This window comes from Gobio gobio (assembly GCF_949357685.1).
Source record: "Gobio gobio genome assembly, chromosome: 4".
Classification (NCBI taxonomy): Eukaryota; Metazoa; Chordata; class Actinopteri; order Cypriniformes; family Gobionidae; genus Gobio; species Gobio gobio.
In genome coordinates this window covers 41,308,922-41,332,013 of record NC_137100.1, presented here as the reverse complement: position 1 = coordinate 41,332,013, position 23,092 = coordinate 41,308,922, and the positions used below count along the sequence as shown (strand labels likewise).

Here is a 23,092-nt window from a genome sequence, read left to right as displayed (position 1 = left end):
ATACACCATCTTATCTCCCTCCTTTCTCCTCCTTCCCTAATTTACAGGTCTGTCCCTGGCTGTGCTCCGCCAGTGAATCTGTCTTGTGGGTATTAATGCTGTCAGAGAGGATGGGAAATTAATGGTGCATGTAGTGAAATTAAAGCCCTGCCTAATGAATGCACCTATCTCCTTCCTGACCTTGTCTCTCACAGCCCACAAGGGCAACGGGGTGAACCGTAAATCTCACAAATCCATCTCTATAACCTTACAGCATGTGTGAAAGCACATTATGAATGAAAGCTGTGGAACTATAAAGTGCATATAGGACTGGGTTACATCGAATCTGCATGAATGAAAGGAGGCGTGTCTGTGTGCTGGTGTTTTAATTGCATTGCATGCTGTGTGTGTGCGTGTTTTATATGTGTATAACTCAAGGTTATTCCTGCACATGATTTATTTTTTTGACTTGAATTCCAAGAATGACCCGTTACAGGTTCATAAATGATGCATCATCTACTGTAATCATGTGCGAGCATGTGTAAATGAGGGCTTTTGCATTTACCTGCTGCATTCGCAACCTCCCTTCTTTCCCCAGTCCCTGCTTCTGTTGTCATAGCAACCCTCTGATGATAACAATAGGGCCTTGAGGTTTTTTGGGAGGGTTCAGGGGGAAAAGGACGCGAAAGGAATAGAGAGAAAGCGCGAGTTGAGGCAAAAGAGCTACTTCTCCAGCTGATTGCCATAGCTCGTCAAATTCCTTCACATCATCAGCACTATGACTCACCACAGCCCTGCCCAAACACACTCACCCACTCGCACTTTCTGACTCTCTCTGATTGCTCTGATTTCATGCATTCTGACTCATTAACACTGTTAAAGAGTTGGATTCTCATGCTAACATGGACATGGAAAAAATTAGTTGGACGTTTGACTGAGTATTTCTGTGCCAAATACACTCCTTCCGGATTCGAATACGTTTCGGAATTTTTTTTTTATTGTGAGTATGGGCCTGTGTGAGGTCATAACTGACGGAATTGCTTGAATGGGCACTTCTCCTGGATGAGCGCATGCAGAGCGTGCACATCAACGAGCTTCGTTCGGGTTACGGAAGCCGTCAATAATATCTGTCTGCAGAGCCACAGTTTTACCCCAGTTTTGTCTGCGCAAAAATTATTTGGTTATTATTTCTTTTGACTAAAGCATGCTAGAACGTGGTAAATCGTGGTAATTCATACTAGAAACATGGTAAATCATTCTAGAATGTGGTAAATCATGGTAAACCATGGTAAACAATGGTAAATCATGCTAGAATCATGGTAAATCATACTAGAACGTGGTTAATCATGGTAAATCATGCTAGAACGTGGTAAATCATACTAGAATGTGGTTAATAATGGTAAACTATGGTAAATCATGCTAGAATAATGGTAAATCATACGAGAACGTGGTTAATCATGGTAAATCATGCTAGAACGTGGTAAATAATGGAAACTGGTACATAATGCTAGAAACATGGTCAATCATGCTAGATCGTGGTAAATCATGGTAAACTATGGTAAATCATGGAAACTATGGTAAATAATGCTAGAAACATGGTCAATAATGCTAGAATGTGGTAAATCACGGTAAACTATGGTAAATCATAGTAAACTATGTTCATGGTAAATCATACTAGAACATGTTTAATCATGGTAAATCATGCTAGAACGTGGTAAATCATAGTAAACAATGGTAAATCATGGAAACTATGGTAAATCATGCTAGAAACATGGTCAATAATGCTAGAATGTGGTAAATCATGGAAACTATGGTAAATCATGCTAGAAACATGGTCAATCATGCTAGAATGTGGTAAATCATGGTAAACTATGGTAAATCATAGTAAACTATGTTCATGGTAAATCATACTATAACGTGTTTAATCATGGTAAATCATGCTAGAACGTGGTAAATCGAGAATGTGGTAAATCATTCTAGAACGTGGTAAATCATGCTAGAACGTGGTAAATTATGTTAAATCATGCTAGAAACATGGTAAATCATACTAGAATGTGGTTAATCATGGTAAATCATGCTAGAACGTGATAAAATCGTGAATTTGGTAAATCATGGAAACTATGGTAAATAATGCTAGAAACATGGTCAATCATGCTAGAATGTGGTAAATCACGGTAAACTATGGTAAATCATAGTAAACTATGTTCATGGTAAATCATACTAGAACATGTTTAATCATGGTAAATCATGCTAGAACGTGGTAAATCATAGTAAACAATGGTAAATCATGGAAACTATGGTAAATCATTCTAGAAACATGGTCAATCATGCTAGAATGTGGTAAATCATGGAAACTATGGTAAATCATGCTAGAAACATGGTCAATCATGCTAGAATGTGGTAAATCATGGTAAACTATGGTAAATCATAGTAAACTATGTTCATGGTAAATCATACTATAACGTGTTTAATCATGCTAGAACGTGGTAAATCGAGAATGTGGTAAATCATTCTAGAACGTGGTAAATCATGCTAGAACGTGGTAAATTATGTTAAATCATGCTAGAAACATGGTAAATCATACTAGAATGTGGTTAATCATGCTAGAACGTGATAAAATCGTGAATTTGGTAAATCGTGGTAAACTATGGTAAATCATGGTAAACTATGGTAAATAATGCTAGAAACATGGTCAATCATGCTAGAATGTGGTAAATCACAGTAAACTATGGTAAATCATAGTAAACTATGTTCATGGTAAATCATACTAGAACGTGTTTAATCATGCTAGAACATGGTAAATCATGGTAAACTGGTAAATCATGGAAACTATGGTAAATCATGCTAGAAACATGGTCAATCATGCTAGAATGTGGTAAATCACGGTAAACTATGGTAAATCATAGTAAACTATGTTCATGGTAAATCATACTAGAACGTAGTTAATCATGGTAAATCATGCTAGAACGCGGTAAATCGAGAATGTGGTAAATCATACTAGAACGTGGTAAATCGTGGTAAATCATGCTAGAACATGGTAAATCATGTTAAATCATGCTAGAAACATAGTAAATTATACTAGAATGCGGTTAATCATGTTAAATCATGCTAGAACATGATAAATCATGAATGTGGTAAATCATGAATGTGGTAAATCATGGTAAACTATGGTAGATCATGGTAAACTATGGTAAATCATGGTAAATCATACTAGAATGTGGTTAATCATGGTAAATCATGCTAGAACGTGGTAAATCTTGGAAACTATGGTAAATCATGCTAGAAACATGGTCAATCATGCTAGAATGTGGTAAATCACGGTAAATCATGGTAAACTATGGTATATCATAGTAAACTATGTTCAGGGTAAATCATACTAGAACGTAGTTAATCATGGTAAATCATAGTAAACTATGTTCATGGTAAATCATACTATAACGTGTTTAATCATGCTAGAACGTGGTAAATCGAGAATGTGGTAAATCATACTAGAACGTGGTAAATCATGCTAGAACGTGGTAAATCATGTTAAATCATGCTAGAAACATGGTAAATCATACTAGAATGTGGTTAATCATGGTTAATCATGCTAGAACGTGATAAATCGTGAATTTGGTAAATCGTGGTAAACTATGGTAAATCATGGTAAACTATGGGAAATAATGCTAGAAACATGGTCAATCATGCTAGAATGTGGTAAATCACAGTAAACTATGGTAAATCATAGTAAACTATGTTCATGGTAAATCATACTAGAACGTGTTTAATCATGGCAAATCATGCTAGAACGTGATAAATCGTGAATGTGGTAAATCATGGTAAACTATGGTAAATCATGCTAGAATCATGGTAAATCATGCTAGAACGTGGTAAATCATGGTAAGTTATGGTAAATCATGGAAACTATGGTAAATAATGCTAGAAACATGGTCAATCATGCTAGAATGTGGTAAATCACAGTAAACTATGGTAAATCATAGTAAACTATGTTCATGGTAAATCATACTAGAACGTGTTTAATCATGCTAGAACATGGTAAATCATGGTAAACTGGTAAATCATGGAAACTATGGTAAATCATGCTAGAAACATGGTCAATCATGCTAGAATGTGGTAAATCACAGTAAACTATGGTAAATCATAGTAAACTATGTTCATGGTAAATCATACTAGAACGTGTTTAATCATGCTACAACATGGTAAATCATGGTAAACTGGTAAATCATGGAAACTATGGTAAATCATGCTAGAAACATGGTCAATCATGCTAGAATGTGGTAAATCACGGTAAATCATGGTAAACTATGGTAAATCATAGTAAACTATGTTCATGGTAAATCATACTAGAACGTAGTTAATCATGGTAAATCATGCTAGAACGCGGTAAATCGAGAATGTGGTAAATCATACTAGAACGTGGTAAATCGTGGTAAATCATGCTAGAACATGGTAAATCATGTTAAATCATGCTAGAAACATAGTAAATTATACTAGAATGCGGTTAATCATGGTAAATCATGCTAGATCGTGGTAAATCGTGAATGTGGTAAATCATGGTAAATCATACTAGAACGTGGTAAATCGTGGTAAGCTATGGTAAATAATGAAATTATACGACATAAAACTCTCACGCTGAAATGCGCACGCACAGGCAAAACTGCTGTGGGGTAAAACTGTGGCTCTGCAGTCAGACCCTACTCGAAGCCGTCGGCATCGCTGGAATTTTGTTTTTAGACCACAAAGTCAACATTGTCTCTAAAGAAGTGTTTCTGGTTGTGAGGGAAAGAAAACCTTGTTCAGCTTCCCAAATAACCCTGAGAGAGCATAGTCATGAGTGTTTGTTTGTTCCCTGTCATCGAAACCAGTGAGTGAAACTGCATCAAATGTCTGTTTTGTTGGCAATCGGCGCACAAGTGCGTATAATGTAAACAACACACACGTATATTGAATATAAAAAAGTTACAGGGAGGGATAATGCCAAGAATGTATTGTGCCCTGCGTGTGTATGTGCACGCTCTTTAGCTCCGCCCACTGCACTCCTCCATAAGTTTGGCTGTTTTCGGAAAAAATCAAATACAGCGTATCTGTCTTTTATAAATATGATAAAACTAAAGACTCTTCTGAGATATGAAGGATGCAATACTACTCTACAGATACACAAGATTAACATGAGATTGGCTGAAACGTGTGTTACCCCCACTTTAAAAAGCAATTACCATTGCATAGAAGTCTGGTAATATAAGCAAAATAACATTACCTCGTATCACAAGACTCATTTTCTGTACACCGTTATAAATTTAAAGGGGTAGTTCACCCAAAAATTGTAATTCTCTCTGTTGTCTGTGGAAGAAAAAAAAAGAGATTTTCGAGATATGTCCCTGCATTTTTTGTCTATACAATGGAAGACAATGGTCACAAACTGTTTTTGTGTGTGTGTGTGTGTGTGTGTGTGTGTGTGTGTGTGTGTGTGTGTGTGTGTGTGTGTGTGTGTGTGTGTGTGTGTGTGTGTGTGTTTTCGCAGAAGACTCTATTGTCTCTATTTAACTTGTTTACTAAATAACTTTTTATCAAATTAATTTTGATGAGATTTTCTATTGTTATGGAAGTCACCATTCTTTTATATTTACTTAGTCATTGTCATAATGGTTTTTCACAACTATGACAAGGGTCTTCAATATCAGTTCCTTGTTCATATTGCCCTTATTTGAGACAATCGAATCCAGTAAAGTTGGCATGAAAAGGAAATCTACCCTATCTATTTTTGAAATCGGTCCTTTCTTTACAATCAACTGTAAATAGTTTTACACCTGTCAGTTCCAAATACTGTGTAAACACAAGCATTTAGAAATTGGTTCATTTTGATTTTGTTCATGATCTAACGGCTTAATTTCCTAAACCTGTTAAATTGATGTTTGAGGAGACATCACATAAATGAGGAGAATGCATTACTGAAGTAAATTTGGCTGTGTTTCTCTTGTTTGTTCTCTCGCACTCCTGCAGGGATCTGCCTCAATATGGACACAAGCAGTGGCAGTCCTATTTTGGCCGAACATTTGACGTATACACCAAGCTGTGGAAGTTTCAGCAGCAGCACAGGTCAGCCCTCTAGATAGATCTATTTTTGAAACAGAAAGGTCTGTTTTTACCAAAAGCTCAAAAATAAAACCAGCTCTTTGGCTTAGAACTACATAAGACTGAAGATTTAACATGCTTGATCAAACTTCCCTCTGATAGTTCCTCTGCACCAATGATGTCAACATTAATGACAGATGATTCTTGATGATTCTTATTTGGGTTTATGTTACTGGAGAATAGACAAGTCCTGGACAATCGGTATGGTCTCAAGAGGTGGCAGATAGGTGAAGTGGCCTCAAAAATTGGGCAGCTGTACTACCATTACTAGTAAGGAGCCTCTTAACACAGCTATTTATTCATCTCGTACACTTCAAACAGTGTACTTCAAGAATTGTTTACACATTATTTTTTATTTTGTCTTCTTCAGCCTCCGCACTTCAGAAACAAGCTACCTAAATGAAGCCTTTTCTTTCTATTCGGCCATTCGCCAGCGATCATATTACCACCAAGTCAACAAAGAAGACAGGTGAAAAGAAGCTAATCTGTGATGAGCAAAGTTGATGTTTACTTGATTTTGATTTACTTATGAGCAAGTAAATTAGTAAAGATCCCAAATTTCTGTCTTGTATGGTTTTCTCTTCAGTTCATTAATCTGTCCCATCTCTGCACAGGCCTGAGCTGGTTGTAAAAAAGCTGAGGTATTATGCTCGATATATCGTTGTTTGTCTGTTGCTCAACAAGATGGACCTGGTTAAAGTGCTAGTCAAGGTAAGACATGGACGGCAGACCAAATGGACCAGTTACACATTTTTAGTTCATGGCTCACTATAGATATTCAATCGAACAGAGGTTCTTGCCAAAGGATCGGTCTGCATGTTGGTTAGTTATGCAGCTGGAATTAAGACAAAATTCATGCCTCATCAATTTTGGCAAGTAAAATTGCACACTGTCGGCCATTATTCATAGAATGGATCCTTATTTTATATTTGCTTTTACAAAGGTCTAATAAATATTCTGGCAACAATTCACCGTTCATGAGAAGAAAAACAGTATGGTCTATATCGTTGCGTCTGAGACCATCTGTGGTGTGTTTCTGCAGGAGCTGTCTGAGGAGATTGAGGACTACACTCAGCGGTTCAACACAGAGGACCAGTTAGAGTGGAACCTGGTGCTGCAAGAAGTTGCTGCTTTTGTGGAGGTAAGCAAGTCTGTAATGTGTATAAAGTGTCATCAGTATTGCACAATTAAAGTTACCATGAAATCCGATTCACAACCTCCCTTTCATAATATAAAAAAAATATTGTTGATGTCAACAGAAAAGCAAAGTTGTTCAGAGATTGAGCAAATTATGAATGGAATAATATACACCAAATCATTCACAGTAAGACCACTACCAGTCAAAAGTTTGAGTGTGGTAACATTTTTTGCTAAAAAGTTTTATGTTCAACAAGGCTGTCATTTATTTGATCAAAAATACAGTAACAACAGTATTATTATAAAACATTATTACAGTTTTTAATAACCATATTATTTTAAAATAACCTGTTTTCTATTTTAATATATATTTTAAATGAAAATTATTATTAATGTTGAAAAAAGTTGTGCTGCATAATATTTTTTGTGGAAACTGACACAATTTATACAACCCCAAATCAGAAAAAGTTGGGACAGTATGGAAAACGCAAAAAAAGAAAAGAAAAAAAATGGATTTCTAAATTTACTTTGACTTGTATTTCATTGCAGACAATATGAACACAAAATATTTCATGTTTTGTCTGGTCAACTTCATGTCATTTGTAAATATGCATCCTTTCCTGTCATTCAGACCTGCAACACATTTCAAAAAGAGTTGGGACAGTAAAGCATTTACCACTTTGTAATGTTGCCATTCCTTTTCACAACACTTAAAAGACGTTTAGGGACTGAAGACACCAAGTGATGAAGTGTTTCAGGTGTAATTTTGTCCCATTCTTCCTGCAAACAAGTCTTAAGGTGGGCAACAGTACGGGGTCTTCGTTGTCACATTTTGCGCTTCAAAATGCACCTCACATTCTCTATTGGAGACAGCTCGGGACTGCAGGCAGGCCAGTCAAGTACCCATACCCTCTTCCTCCGCAGCCAGGACTTTGTAATGTGTGCAGAATGTGGTTTTGCATTGTCTTGCTGAAATATGCATGGACTTCCCTGGAAAAGATGTCTTCTTGAAGGCAGCATATTATGCTCCAAAATCTCTATGTACTTTTCAGCATTAATGGTGCCTTCACAGAAGTGCAAGTTACCTTTGCCAAGGGCACTGACACAACCCCATACCATGACAGACCCCGGCTTTTGGACTTGTTGCTGGTAACAGTCTGGATGATCCTTTTCTTCTTTGGTCCGGAGCACACAGCGTCCATTCCTCCCAAAAAATACCTCAAATACTGATTCATCTGACCACAGTACACGTTTCCACTGTGTGATGGTCCATCCCAGATGCCTCCGAGCCCAGAGAAGTCAACGGCGCTTCTGGACACTGTTAACATAGGGCTTCCTTTTGGCACAGTACAGTTTTAAACTGGCATTTGTGGATGTAACTACGTATTGTGGTACTTGACGTAGGTTTGCCAAAGTAGTCCTGAGCCCATGTGGTGATACCGCTTATAGATGAATGACGATTCTTGATGCAGTGCCGCCTGAGGGATCGGAGATCACGGTTGTTCAGCTTAGGCTTGCGCCCTTGTCCTTTACGCACTGAAATTCCTCCAGATTCCTTGAATCTTTTAATTATGTTATGCACTGTTGAATGTGAAATATCCAAATCTCTTCCCATCTTTCTTTGAGGAACATTGTTTTTAAACATTTCAATAATTTTCTCATGTATTTGTTGCCAAATCATAATTACAATCACCTGTTGACATCACCGGTTTTAAATCACATCATTATTTAACCATTTTACCTCATTACTAGCCCTAAATTGCTCCTGTCCCAACTTTTTTTGAAATGTGTTGCAGGTCTGAATGACAGGAAAGGATGCATATTTACAAATGACATGAAGTTGACCAGACAAAACATGAAATATTTTGTGTTCATATTGTCTGCAATGAAATACAAGTCAAAGTAAATTTAGAAATCACTTCTTTTTTTTCTTTTTTTTTGCGTTTTCCAAACTGTCCCAACTTTTTCTGATTTGAGGTTGTATGATAGTAAATCAGTTTAATATTTATTTCATGTTGAAATTTATCAAATGTGCACTCTGAAAGGCACAATATCTCAGATGTAATAAATACCTCTTCTTACACGACTTGTAGTGCACTCTGTTAATGACAAATTTGAATATTCTCTTTACCTTTGAGCCTTTCTCACACGATTTTTCTACCTACACAGGCAGATCCTCTTATGATCCTAAATGATGACAACGGCGTGGTGGTCATATCCAATCGGTTGCAGGAGGGGGGTGTGCCCTCTCTTGAACAGGGCATGGTGGTTGGCCAGCTCACCTTGGCAGATGCGCTCATCATTGGCAACTGTAACAATCAGGTGGGAGTACAGTAATGCAAAACACCTAGCAGGCTGAACAAGTTACATAATGTGTCAAATTCAAGCGGTTCAAGCTTTATTATGTAAATGATTAGACACTTCAAACTTGTTGTGTAGGTTACAACTCTGGTTTTTGCAATGGTTGGATTTCATCTGGTTTGCAGGTGAAGTTTAGCGAGCTGACCATCGATATGTTTCGTATGCTTCAAGCACTTGAGAGGGAACCAGTGAACCTGGCCACACAAAGCTCCAAACCAGGGACACTTGTAAGAGAAGACTCTTACACTCTCCCTGTCACTCTCTATGTTGAGTGTTTCTGAGTATTTTCACCCTTCCTCCCTTGCTATTTCAGTACTTCACCTACAGTGTCTCTCTCACTGTTCTTTCTCACTCCACCTGCTCTCTGTGTCTCTCTATTCCTCTCTCACTCATTTATCTCTCTCATTATAGGAGCCCAATGAAAAGCCTGCCAAGAGAGAGAACCCTCATAAATATCTACTCTACAAACCAACCTTCAGCCAGCTCTACACTTTCCTATCTGCCTCTTTCAAGGTTTGTCAGATGTCATTGCAGTTTTAAGCACCTGTCAATTTATCAACTTGTCAATCCATCCTGTCATTTACGTCCTGTTTTGTCTCTATATTTGTGTACAGACCTTATAGCAGTGACGTTTCATATATAGTGATTAGGCTTAAAACAAATGTGATATATATATATACAGTGAGGAAAATAAGTATTTTATACACCCTGCTATTTTGCAAGTTCTCCCACTTAGAAATCATGGAGGGGTCTGAAATTGTCATCGTAGGTGCATGTCCACTGTGAGAGACATAATCTAAAAAAAAAAAAATCCAGAAATCACAATGTATGATTTTTTAACTATTTATTTGTATGAGAAAATCAATGTTAATATTTGGTACAGTAGCCTTTGTTTGCAATTACAGAGGTCAAACGTTTCCTGTAGTTTTTCACCAGGTTTGCACACACTGCAGGAGGGATTTTGGCCCACTCCTCCAAACAGATCTTCTCTAGATCAGTCAGGTTTCTGGCCTGTCGCTGAGAAACACGGAGTTTGAGCTCCCTCCAAAGATTCTCTATTGGGTTTAGGTCTGGAGACTGGCTAGGCCACGCCAGAACCTTGATATGCTTCTTACAGAGCCACTCCTTGGTTATCCTGGCTGTGTGCTTCGGGTCATTGTCATGTTGGAAGACCCAGCCTCGACCCATCTTCAATGCTCTAACTGAGGGAAGGAGGTTGTTCCCCAAAATCTCGCAATACATGGCCCCGGTCATCCTCTCCTTAATACAGTGCAGTCGCCCTGTCCCATGTGCAGAAAAACACCCCCAAAGCATGATGCTACCACCCCCATGCTTCACAGTAGGGATGGTGTTCTTGGGATGGTACTCATCATTCTTCTTCCTCCAAACACGTTTAGTGGAATTATGACCAAAAAGTTCTATTTTGGTCTCATCTGACCACATGACTTTCTCCCATGACTCCTCTGGATCATCCAAATGGTCATTGGCAAACTTAAGACGGGCCTGGACATGTGCCGGTTTAAGCAGGGGAACCTTCCGTGCCATGCATGATTTCAAACCATGACGTCTTAGTGTATTACCAACAGTAACCTTGGAAACGGTGGTCCCAGCTCTTTTCAGGTCATTGACCAGCTCCTCCCGTGTAGTTCTGGGCTGATTTCTCACCTTTCTTAGGATCATTGAGACCCCACAAGGTGAGATCTTGCATGGAGCCCCAGTCCGAGGGAGTTTGACAGTCATGTTTAGCTTCTTCCATTTTCTAATGATTGCTCCGACAGTGGACCTTTTTTCACCAAGCTGCTTGGCAATTTCCCCTTAGCCCTTTCCAGCCTTGTGGAGGTGTACAATTTTGTCTCTAGTGTCTTTGGACAGCTCTTTGGTCTTGGCCTTGTTAGTAGTTGGATTCTTACTGATTGTATGGGGTGGACAGGTGTCTTTATGCAGCTAACGACCTCAAACAGGTGCATCTAATTTAGGATAATAAATGGAGAGGAGGTGGACCTTTTAAAGGCAGACTAACAGGTCTTTGAGGGTCAGAATTCTAGCTGATAGACAGGTGTTCAAATACTTATTTGCAGCTGTATCATGCAAATAAATAGTTTAAAAAATCATATATTGTGATTTCTGGATTTTTTTTTTTAGATTATGCCTCTCACAGTGGACATGCACCTACGATGACAATTTCAGACTCCTCCATGATTTCTAAGTGGGAGAACTTGCAAAATAGCAGGGTGTTTAAATACTTATTTTCCTCATTGTAAATATATATATATATATATTAGGGGTGTAACAGTACACAAAACTGACGGTTCGGTACGTACCTCGGTTTTGAAGTCACGGTTCGGTACGGATTCGGTACAGCAGTTTTACAAAATTGCTTTTTATAAATTTTTATTCAACAGTGGTTTAATGATTCCACTGTTGATTCCGCATAAAGTCATATGCTTTTATGGGGCCTTTAAAGATACATAAAAATGAAACAATTTTACAGGTATTTCCTGCATAATTGCATTATGGTTACACATTATCCTATCCTGTGCACTAGTTTCTATTCTGTTGTCTGGAGTGACACCTCATGTGTGAGTGTGTGTGTGTGTGTGGCATGCTACAGGGGTGTTAGCGTGTTACTATCTGCTCTGCCTGTTGCTCTGCTGTAGCATCGCACCTCGAGAGTGTGAGGAAAACCCACACGCACACGACTCAGATCCTAGTATGCTTTTGCTACGTAGCAGTTCATTTTTAACTCTCAGACACCCCTATTTTTAGGTTGTTTTCCATCTTGCTTCATGTTTTGTTTAGATAAATGATGACAAATAAGGCTCTTCTATGTGCTGCTTTAACCATTTCCTGTATTTAGCTGTTCTATGTGTGTGTGTGTCACTATGTGCAAAGATGTTGCCTCAGAATTCCTAAATGTTATTTTTTTATTTTTTTATTTTTTTATTAGTCTTGAGGGCGATACTGAGATCCTCTGACTGTGCAGCACTTAGCGTACCACAGAACTTAATAATTAAGCTTGCTATGACACTGCTTTACCATTTGTAGTATTGTAAGTGTTCTGATTTAGTTTATACAAGGTTGTAGAGTGAAATAAATCCAATTTAATGGATTATTTTTTCTGTTCTAGTCATTGAAAGTTTTCTTTTCCTTCACTGATTCTTTTATTGCTAGGAGCTGCCAGCCAATAGTGTCCTGCTTGTGTATCTCTCTGCCACTGGAGTTTTCCCCACTGGACGCTCCGAGTGTGAAGGTATGCTGAGGTGTTTTAAGCACACTGTTGTTCTGTATGAAATCAATGGATGATATGGAATATTGTTCTCTTAATATTTACATAATACTAACTAAACAAGCACTCTTGGAACACAGTTCATCCAATCAAATCAGGGGATTTGAAGACTTGTGTAACTTGTGTAATGTGCCTCACAAACAAACTGCCATGTTCAAAAACACATCTGCATTAACACTGATTTGAATCACTTACCAGCCTTTTCTGTGCACAAAAATATATAATCTTTTAAATCTTGGGTGTGGATTAATTGTTTTTTAAATCTGTAGCTCAAATTGCTCAAGAAGTTAATGCTGGTTCTGATAGAAAGGTGTCAGAATACACAGTGCATCGCAGTTTGTTGCATATGGGGCTGCATAGCCGCAGACCAGTCATGCTGACCCCGCAGAAAGCGCCAACATTGGGCATGTGAGCATCAGAACTGGACTACGGAACAATGGAAGAAGGTGGCCTGGTCTGATTAATCACTTTTTCTTTTACATCACGTGGATGGCCGGGTGCGTGTGCGTCGCTTACCTGGTGAACACATGGCATCAGGATGTACTATGGGAAGTAGGCAAGCCGGCGGAGGCAGTGTGATGCTTTAGGCAATGTTCTGCTTGGAAACTTTGGGTCCTGCCATCCATGTGGATGTTACTTTGACACACACCACCTACATAAGCGTTGTTGCAGACCATGTACACCCTTTCATGGAAACGGCATTCCCTGGTGGCTGTGGCCTCTTTCAGCAGGATAATGCGCTCTGCTACAAAGCACAAATGGTTCAGGAATGGTTTGAGAAGCACGAGTTTGAGGTGTTGACTTAGCCTCCAAATTCCCCAGATCTCAATCCAATCGAGCATCTGTGGGATGTGCTGAACAAACAAGTCCGATCCATGGAGGCACCACCTCGCAACTTACAGGACTTAAAGGATCTGCTGCTAACATCTTGGTGCCAGATACCACAGCACACCATCAGGGGTGCCTCAACGGATCAGGGTTGTTTTGGCAGCTAAAGTGGGACCAACACAATATTAGGAAGGTTGTCATAATTATTTTAGGAAATACCACCCACAGAAATGATATACACTACTGTTCCAAAGCATGATGTCATACCATTTTTGTTTTATGTTTAGTAAGAAGTCTCTTCAGAAAATCATATCTAATATGATTTGGTGCTCAAGAAACATTTCTTATCATCATGTTGAAAATAGTTGGGCTAATTAATATTTTTGTGGAAATTCTTTGATTTGAAAGTTCAAAAGAACAATTTATTTAAACTGGAAACATTTTTTGTAACACTGTAAATGTCTTTTCTGTTGGTTTTAATTGACACAGTTTAATGCATCCTTGCTAATAACAAATATTAAATTCCTTCAAAATTATACATTTTGGAAACGGAGAAACAGAAGTTGATCCACCCAGAAAAGTAGTCCCACTGCAAAAAGAATCATGATGTCACATTTCTAAGCATACAAGGAGTAAGATCTGTCCCATCATTATTTCACATCACATCACATTTAACATTTATTTACAGGACCTTATGACTTTGGAGGTGTCCTGACCAATACTAACCGAGATGTGGTGAACGGTGAGATGGTGCAGAAGAGAAATCAGGCACAAAAAGAGATGCACTGGTGAGCCTTTATTGACATCCATTCTGTGCTAGCCTACTGTACACAGAAACAATGTGCTTTACAACACGTTTGAGACATTGAGGTGTTATTTTAACATGCATGCATGCACAAATGTGTGTTTTCCAGCCTCCACCCAGGAGACCTTTTCCCCTTCACCAGGAAACCTCTGTTTATCATTGTCGACTCATCCAACAGCACAGCTTATAAGGTTAGACTCTCCGTCTCTCTTTCTTTGTCACACGCTCACATTTGTTCCATCATTGCAGCATTTTGTGACATCATGAGGCCATTCATTATTCAAGAGCAGCCATGTGCTTGCTCTATAAATAAGACAATCTGACTTCTTGACTAGAATAAGCCAAAGAAGATACCTTCAATAGGGAGTTAAAACAGCTGTTTTTTTTTCTTTTCTTTTTACTCATAGATTGATTTGATCATCCTTTGTTTCAGGTTTTTTTCCTCCTCAACTCATTTTTTTAGTTGGCTGCGTTGTTCAGTAATTGAGCGCCCCCTAGTGTACATTTACAGCACATTCACCATTCACTATTAGTAGAGTACATTTATTGTTAAACTCATTTTCATTTTGTTTCATGTAAAACTAACTGTTTGACTTCTTCCTAACTGTCTGTCTTTCCACAGAATTTCTCCAACCTGTTCGGCCAACCGCTTGTATGCCTGCTTTCTCCGACAGTATATCCAAAGAGCATGCAAGGTCTCCTTTTTTGTTGCTTGTAAGATTGCCTGTTATTATATTGATTGTATATTGTATTTTTATACTGTTGTTTTATTATTTACTCGCTCATAGACCAGTCTCAGCGTGGGAGTCTGTTTACTCTCTTCCTCTACAACCCCCTCATGGGCTTCCTGTCTGTCTGTGGACTGAGCAGCATGCGCTATGGATTGTGGGAAAAGGCCCAGGAACTCCTGCGGAAGATTTTCCATGACATTGGCCAGATGATCACTAGTTCCCGAGTTATAGGTAATGACAATATGTGCCTTGTCATTTGTTTTGTGCTTTTTTATGTTGTCATTCATTTTTATACATCATTGACAGGTTGGACCAGTGGACAGATATATATTTCATAGTTTTCCTGTTGACTGTCTTCCAGATCAGGCCTTTCTGCAGTTTTATGGCGATGAGTTTCTGCGTCTGCTCATGATCCGTTTCGTGTTCTGCTGCATCACGCTCCGATTACACAAACTCTTCCGGGTGAGACTGAATTGAATGAATGTTACACATGTTACTTTCATAAACACAATTTGATCAATAATAATCAGTGAAATAATAGTCATATTTGTCCCATGAACCTGATATTAAAGCAACAAATATTCTTAATCAGTCATTTTAAAACATTTTGGGTATATTCACGAGTGTAAATATGCAGCACAGTTCAAACACATAAATACATATTAAATATACTTTTAAATATGAGGTATTGCAGCCAATCTTTATACTTCTTCTTAAAACAGACTGGTTACATTTGTTAATGGGCTACTACTCTCAACAACACTGAGATCTGCCTTCAGGAAATTTACTTGAGGATGGATGGTTGAGGTCTAATAAAAAAAAATTCTATTTTATATATATATATATATATATATATATATATATATATATATATATATATATATATACTACTCACTCTTTCTGCCAAGGCAACATTTCTAATTTTCATTTAAGTATTTAAATAACTAAAATTAAAATATATATTTTTTAATTGAAATAAAAATAAAGCTAAATATAAATATAAAAAAACCTAATAAACTAAATGTAAAGAACATAAAGAAAATATCAACTAAAAATTTAAAAATAAACGCTAATGCTACAAAATTTTGATAAATACTATAATAGTAAATAAATAATACTAATATAAATATAATAAATAATACTACTATACTCTTTGTATCCCACAATCCTGAAAATAATTTTGAGATATCCGGAGACATCTTCACCTCATCTTTCCCTCGGGTCATTTTGACCCAAAACAAACTTTTTTTTTTTTTAAATGGAGTGTTCATTTGAGTAGTCCAAGACCCTAGGACTTTTGTCATACTTGAACCATGAATACACACAAAAAAACGTACTGGATTTAAGGAGTTTTGTGATTGAAATTGGAAAGGTTAATAAATCCTAACCTCGCGGGTCAATTTGACCCCCTTAGGAATGAATGGAACGCGAGGAATACTTCAGTAGGGGAGAGCGGGGCACAACCTAACGCTTTTTTACTTTCTCAGTTTGTGTAAATCCACTTGGGGTTCAGAGTATTTATTGTTTCCCACATTAATTGCACACATGTCTAGTACAATTATGTGGTTTTGTTTCATTAATACAGTGTATACTTTTTTCTTGATTTACCCCGAAAGAATGGAAATGAAATGTGACAACGTGCCCCATAGGTGGGGTACATTGTAACATGTGGTGGGGCACAATGTAACATGACCAAATAACAGCTTAAAATGTTACCTGATATAATCAAAAAAATATACAAGACAAACTAAAATATTTTGTCAACAAAATACAATTATTAACTTTTTAAAATAAAATAATGGCATTTTTTAATCATTAAAAATATAAGCATTTTTGAGTTTGACTACAAACACATCACTAAATACAGCTATACAGCAAAGTTCAAAACATAATAATAATTAATAATATCTATATTAACTCTCAGTCATTATTCACCCTTTCCTCATGGTTTCTCAAAAGAATTCATAAAAGTATAGAATATAATGGCATATTTCTAATAGGGGCTCATTGTAACGCAGTGTTACGCACCCCACCTGCGCAACTGGGATTTAAATCGCGGCTTGTGTCTTCTGCTGGTTAGATCAGCATTAAAGAATGATCTCAACTGTTAATTAACAGATATAAGATTAAAATAATATCGGATTTGTCTTATTTTAAATAAACACAAAAAACAGAGATGAAAACTAAACTTAAGTAAGAAATTTACTTTTGCTATGGTTAAATACATGTTCAGTAATATCTTCCAGAGATTTTTTAAATTTGGCGCTATTTTTTCTCTAAATAATGTTGACATGGCAACTAGTAAATTCACTAAGTTTCGTCATTCTGGCATGTGTGGAAAGGTTTAAAACATGCTAACCCCGCGTTAGGTTGTGCCCCGCACTCCCCTACACATAGAAAAACTTAAAAATGCTCAAAATTCTGATTAAAAATGCTAAAACATTTCTAAATGCATATTGAAGAGAAATGATTTTAGGACCCAGCAGAATAGCTCATTTGCTCCAGATAGAGCAGGGGTGGCGAACTCCGGTCCTGGAGAGCCTCAGTTTTGCAGAGTTCAGCTCCAACCCTGATAAAACTCATCTGCCTGTAGCTTCCTATGCTGCGTTCCAGTTGGTTTTTATTATGCCCTTCACTCGCTAACTTCCCTCTGTCTCGTTTACTCGGATGCGTGTCACTGCTCACGTTACATGAGTGCCCACTACTGGCGGAACCTTTGCTATGGACTGAACTGGAACGTCATAAGCCCTTGATCACTTGAAATCCACTATGGAGTTGATTTATTTATTTTGTTTACTTTACGAAATTGTTTAATACAGCATTCTATATGTATATAGGTGTGTTTGGGTTGTTTTAAATGTTTTTAAAAATAATTAAAATATCATAGAGTTGATTGTGGTGGGGTAAATTAAATGCGATATGCGGTGATGTCACATTCGTGTTGCATTGTGGTATATGAAGCTGCCTGAAGTGTACACATGAAGTAGACTTTTGAGTGAGGTTCTGTCCATATAAACTTCCCTTGTCGTCTTCACGAAGTGGAACACACTTCAAAATGGCGGCAGGGATTACCCCGAGGGGAAGTGCTTAGGGAAGTTCGCAAGTGCGTGTCTAAAAGTGGAGTGGAACACAGCACTAGTCTCGCCCTGTCCCAATTCGGTCTTGTGGACTTACAATGGCCGTTGCGTGCGTGTGTCCGTTAATTCCACTAGACCGCAGGGTGTCCCATTTGTCATTTTTGGTCTCAGAAGGGTGCTCGCCTTTGAGGTCGATATGCGCCCTCGATGCGCACTTCTGCCGAAACCGCACTGGTGCGGGTTACGCAGCGGACTTCTTCCCGACAGTCAAAACGGCATTACGTCATGAAAGTGTTGACTCAGAGGAAGACCGTGAGGATTTAGGGTGCCATTTGGGACAGGGCCTAACTCTTCAGACCTTGATTAACTTGCTCAGGTGTGTTTGATTAGGGTTGAAGCAAAACTTTGCAGGACTGTGGCTCTCCAGGACCGGAGTTCGCCACCCCTGATATAGGGCTATAAAGCCATCTAGTGGCAAGAGTCATGAAATATCATGTTATATAAAGACAAAGACACCCAATGTAAGATATTTTGAACTGAATTAAAGGGGTTATGCATGAAGTTGAGAGAAGTTGTGAGTTATTTTGAACTTAAGTTGAAAGAATGTGCTTAAATTATTATTTATTTATTATTTATTGATAAAATCTAAATCTAATAGTAATTTAAAGGTAAATTCAATAAAAACAAAAAATCTCCCAAAAAATTGCATGAAAAATGATATTGCATTAAAAAAATATTATCAAAATGAAATAAGCTTTCTGGACAAAAGAAAAGTATAATTTTAGGACTTCGGGTCATTTTGACCCGCGAGAGAAGGATTTGTTACAAAGTGCGAGGGAAGGATGAGGGTTAAACAAATATTAAACATATGAATGAAACTGAAAAATTATCATTTAAAATATACATTTTATATATTGTTGTTAACTTCCTACTGGAACTACACACTCCACAGTTTCAGAACTACTGACTCAAAACAAATTCAGGTCCTCTGACAGTAGAACCAAATCAAGTCAATGATATATCAAAAGGCCTGTTTACTCCTGGTCACTTCATGCGTTTTCTCTGATTGGATAGCTATCCAATCGTGAAAAGACCAGGTGTAAATGCAATCCGAAGTGCTTTTGAGACACATTTAAATCCGAGCAATCACTTAAGGAAGTGGTTTGAGACGCATTCCAGAAGAAACTGGACAATTGTAAATGCGTCTGGATGTTGAAACCACAACATGTAAATTTTACTCCTCTCTGAATGATAAAAAAATGTATGTGAGAGTGTGTTATAAGTTATATAACATGTTATAGCCAGATACGACAGCGTTACTGCAACGCGCATCGCAGCAGAGGAGTAGCTTAGTATCTCTTCAGCAAGCTGACTGCTGCAAATGAAACTGAATGTATGTCGCACACATCAAGTGACCAGGTGTAGAGATCACGTTTATAAGACTGCAGCAGTTTTATTCAAGATGTTTCTGTGCGCATGTTACAGGAAGCGAGGAGTTTTCCAGAATCGTACCCTTCGCTGCCGAAACAGGAGATGGTGGAGAGCAGCCTTCTACAGAAACATGTGCTGGAGCTGGCGGCCATGTTGGATGTGCAAAACCTCTTCTCTGATGGCATGTTGGATAACTATTGACCAAATGGTGGCACCATGCCAACTTCCAGACACGCGCACACACACACGCTCATGTCATGTCACAAGTTGTAGGTAGTTTCTTCTGAATAAGCTGGTTGTTTAACCTAATCTCATTTAGATCTAGATAGTTTAATAACTATTCAAGAGAAAATATCTCATCATTGTGGGCAGATATTTACAGTTTGTCAAGTTCACATGTATTTATAGATTTTAACTAACTACACACACCCAGATGCGAAAGCGTTGCTTCCAACATACAGGAGAACACAGAGATTTACTACATGCATGTACCGTATGAGTGTACGAGCGCAGGCACACGTGCGTTCAGACCTGTTGAGGGCAGCTATCGCCATTTCTGAAGGTGATTAGAGAGCACAAGATAACAGAGGAGACTTCAGAGAGAGATTTGGAAACATTTTTTAATGTCAATTGGTGTAATTCCAGGGAGATTCTTCCAAAAAAGATGAGCCCAAGGCTGTGGTAAAACACATTTTGGAGAAGGAAGTTTGTTTTTCCTTCTCAACAAAGACGTTTACACAACTTTTTCCCGTAGGGAGCGTGCAGCATGTTTGCATTTATTTGCTCTGTCTTGCCTTTCTTGTTTGTGTTTGTTCATTAAAACGTGTTCGTTTTTGCGTCTTGAGACAAATTCCGTGGACTTTAGCCTGGCCTTTTGAAGGAGGTCCACCGCGCCGTGCCTCTTTTGGGTTATTTTGGTCATCAGCTAACCGGTCCTTTATTAATCGCTACGTTGACACCAGAATCTCCATTTTATCGAGCGTTTCTTCAAAAGAGATTCTTTTTAGCATGCCTCAGTAGTGTGGTAAGCCCATACTTGCATAGCTGATGTAATAACCTAATGTCTTATTCCATGTGTGCAGTGGACACCAATAGCCAACAACGCTGTCTTTTATAGTGTCACAGAGATGTACAGGCGTCCTCCTGTATATAAGTACAAATTTGTGTATATATCTATATATATATATAAATACATGTATAGTTCTATAAGAAGTCAATGTGATGCAGAGAAGTGTGTCTGTCTGGGTTGTTCGTCGTGGCAGATCTGTGAAAAGATGACCCTCTGCATGTGACAGGGGCAGTGTTCTTTTGTCTAATCTGTGAATGGACCATGCCACTGTCTCAACTGCGCACCCTCCCGCCACTTCACACAAGAGCAGTCAGCTGACATTCCAAGGATCATGGCATAAGAGCGTCCCTCCTTCACGATCCATCCGTCTCATGGACAAGTGCACTGCGTCTGTCTAGTAAGAAGTGATGTGATCGGTGTTTCGTTCGGTTCATTACATTACAATGTTGATAATTACGATGATAACGGTTACAATAACAGCCTTGCACTTTACTTGCACTATTTAAGTTTGACTCTGATGTTATTTATTGTGCAGTTGGCAAGAGGCATGTCTGGTCATTCTGTTATGTCACGCTTTTGGCAAAAAGCTCATCCCTTTCTCCGTCTGTGATCTCTGTTATGAAACAGCACACGTGACGACTCTTTCAACTCTTCCCCTGAACTGCAGGTTTGATCATGGCCAATCCAATAGGACCAAAAGATTCTTGCATGCGGAAAGCACAAGGTCCCGTAAAACACTCCTTTTAGTCTAGTTTATATTTTTGCATGTTTTCAAGTCACACCTGCTTCCACTCACTTCTTTTTTTTTTTAGCTCTCTTGTATAAAAAGAGAGACGTTTGCTAACGAACAAATCACTGCCAAACAAAATCAACTTTCACATGGAAAATCCACTGCCCAAATTACGCAGACAACCGTGTTGTCTGCACTCTTGCAGGCACAAATTGTTTCATGGCCTAGCTTTTATTATCCTGTTTTAGTTTGCCAAAAGGAGGAGGGCTGGATGGAGATGAAGAGGGAAACAGATGGTGAATGTCACCGTTTCCTCTCTGTCTAGTTGTTTGTCCTTGATGGACTGTCGAATGTTTTTGCCTCATTTAATTTGTGTTAGTTAGTGTGTATAAGCATTTTAACTTCCCAGCATCCTATAAATTAAGCCCTGCAAGTACTTGCTCAGACTGTCCCGGGATAGTGCTGTATTCACACCACACCATTCATCTGAGAGCACAGGGGTGAATACGGACTTTAAGCACTTGTATGTGAAATGTACCACAACAGAAACCTACCAATTTAAAATTTAGGGGAAAATGCAATACCATTTCTATTTTGTAATTTTATTTAAGTGTTTTCTTACCAATTGCCCACATTTCTGTAGTAGATGCACGTTATTTAGCAAATCTGTTAAATGTTGATGCCCCCTGCACCATTTTAATGAATGCTGTAAATTAATAAGCAGCTAGGATTGGAAGGAACAGAAAGAAAATCAACTGCATTTGTTTTCTATTGTCAACATGGGGCCAGATCTAAGGTGTAGTACGGGTGATTTCTACCAGTTCCTACTGTTGTGGGAGGGAACATTTTCAAAAGTGATGTAATGGTCAGAATACTCTTTCTTTATAAGTTAAGGGGTTCTAGAGTTGCTAGTTGAACATACTTGCATTGTCCAATTGTCATGTGTTTTTAATCACTTAACTGTTTTGTCTTATCTGTTGCCAAATTATTATATTTGATGTTTGTTGTTAAATGCAGAAGAAAAAAAAAACAAAAAACAGTGATGATACCAAAACATGCAAGCTTTTTGTTTTTAAGAATGCTATTTAAGAATATTAAAAAAAAAGTTTATGACTGTTTTGCTTAATTTTTGGTGTTCCTTTATATATTCTTTTAGTAAATGTGCACTAAAACTACTGAAACTACAGAAGTGTAGGTATTGATATTTTAGATCAATACTCGAACCAGTCAATTTTGGATATTTGTATTGTTTATGCTTATTTCATTTCTTTCAACATTTACATAATGTTGTAATTATTACACACTAATAATTTAAACTTGAATTCTTTATCAAAGCTCAGAATTATAAATCAATTTTAAATCTAATATCCATTATAAATGTTGTAATGCCTAAATTTGACTGATTTAAATTTTTAGTATTTTATTTAGACAAAATACTGTACGACTCAATAGACCATTTATCAGTTATTGATTTTAACAATGTATTATCTGACAGAATGTTAATATCAGTGCATCCCCAATTAAGA

The 23,092-nt window shown here is 37.8% G+C and overlaps 1 protein-coding gene across 1 annotated transcript in view; it reads left to right on the top strand.

Annotated features, from left to right (window-relative positions):
- scai (suppressor of cancer cell invasion) overlaps window positions 1-22,675 on the top strand; it is a 53,322-nt gene extending 30,647 nt beyond the window's left edge. The window contains exons 3-17 of the mRNA XM_079814384.1: window positions 5,980-6,075; window positions 6,295-6,381; window positions 6,482-6,580; window positions 6,726-6,822; window positions 7,154-7,252; window positions 9,418-9,570; window positions 9,735-9,836; window positions 10,021-10,122; window positions 12,781-12,859; window positions 14,412-14,511; window positions 14,638-14,719; window positions 15,151-15,223; window positions 15,317-15,490; window positions 15,621-15,721; window positions 19,822-22,675. Of these exons, the coding sequence (XP_079670510.1) occupies window positions 5,980-6,075; window positions 6,295-6,381; window positions 6,482-6,580; window positions 6,726-6,822; window positions 7,154-7,252; window positions 9,418-9,570; window positions 9,735-9,836; window positions 10,021-10,122; window positions 12,781-12,859; window positions 14,412-14,511; window positions 14,638-14,719; window positions 15,151-15,223; window positions 15,317-15,490; window positions 15,621-15,721; window positions 19,822-19,968 (1,591 nt within the window). The 3' untranslated portion in view covers window positions 19,969-22,675. The remainder of the gene's footprint in view (window positions 1-5,979; window positions 6,076-6,294; window positions 6,382-6,481; window positions 6,581-6,725; window positions 6,823-7,153; window positions 7,253-9,417; window positions 9,571-9,734; window positions 9,837-10,020; window positions 10,123-12,780; window positions 12,860-14,411; window positions 14,512-14,637; window positions 14,720-15,150; window positions 15,224-15,316; window positions 15,491-15,620; window positions 15,722-19,821) is intronic.
- The last annotated feature ends 417 nt before the right edge of the window (window positions 22,676-23,092 follow it).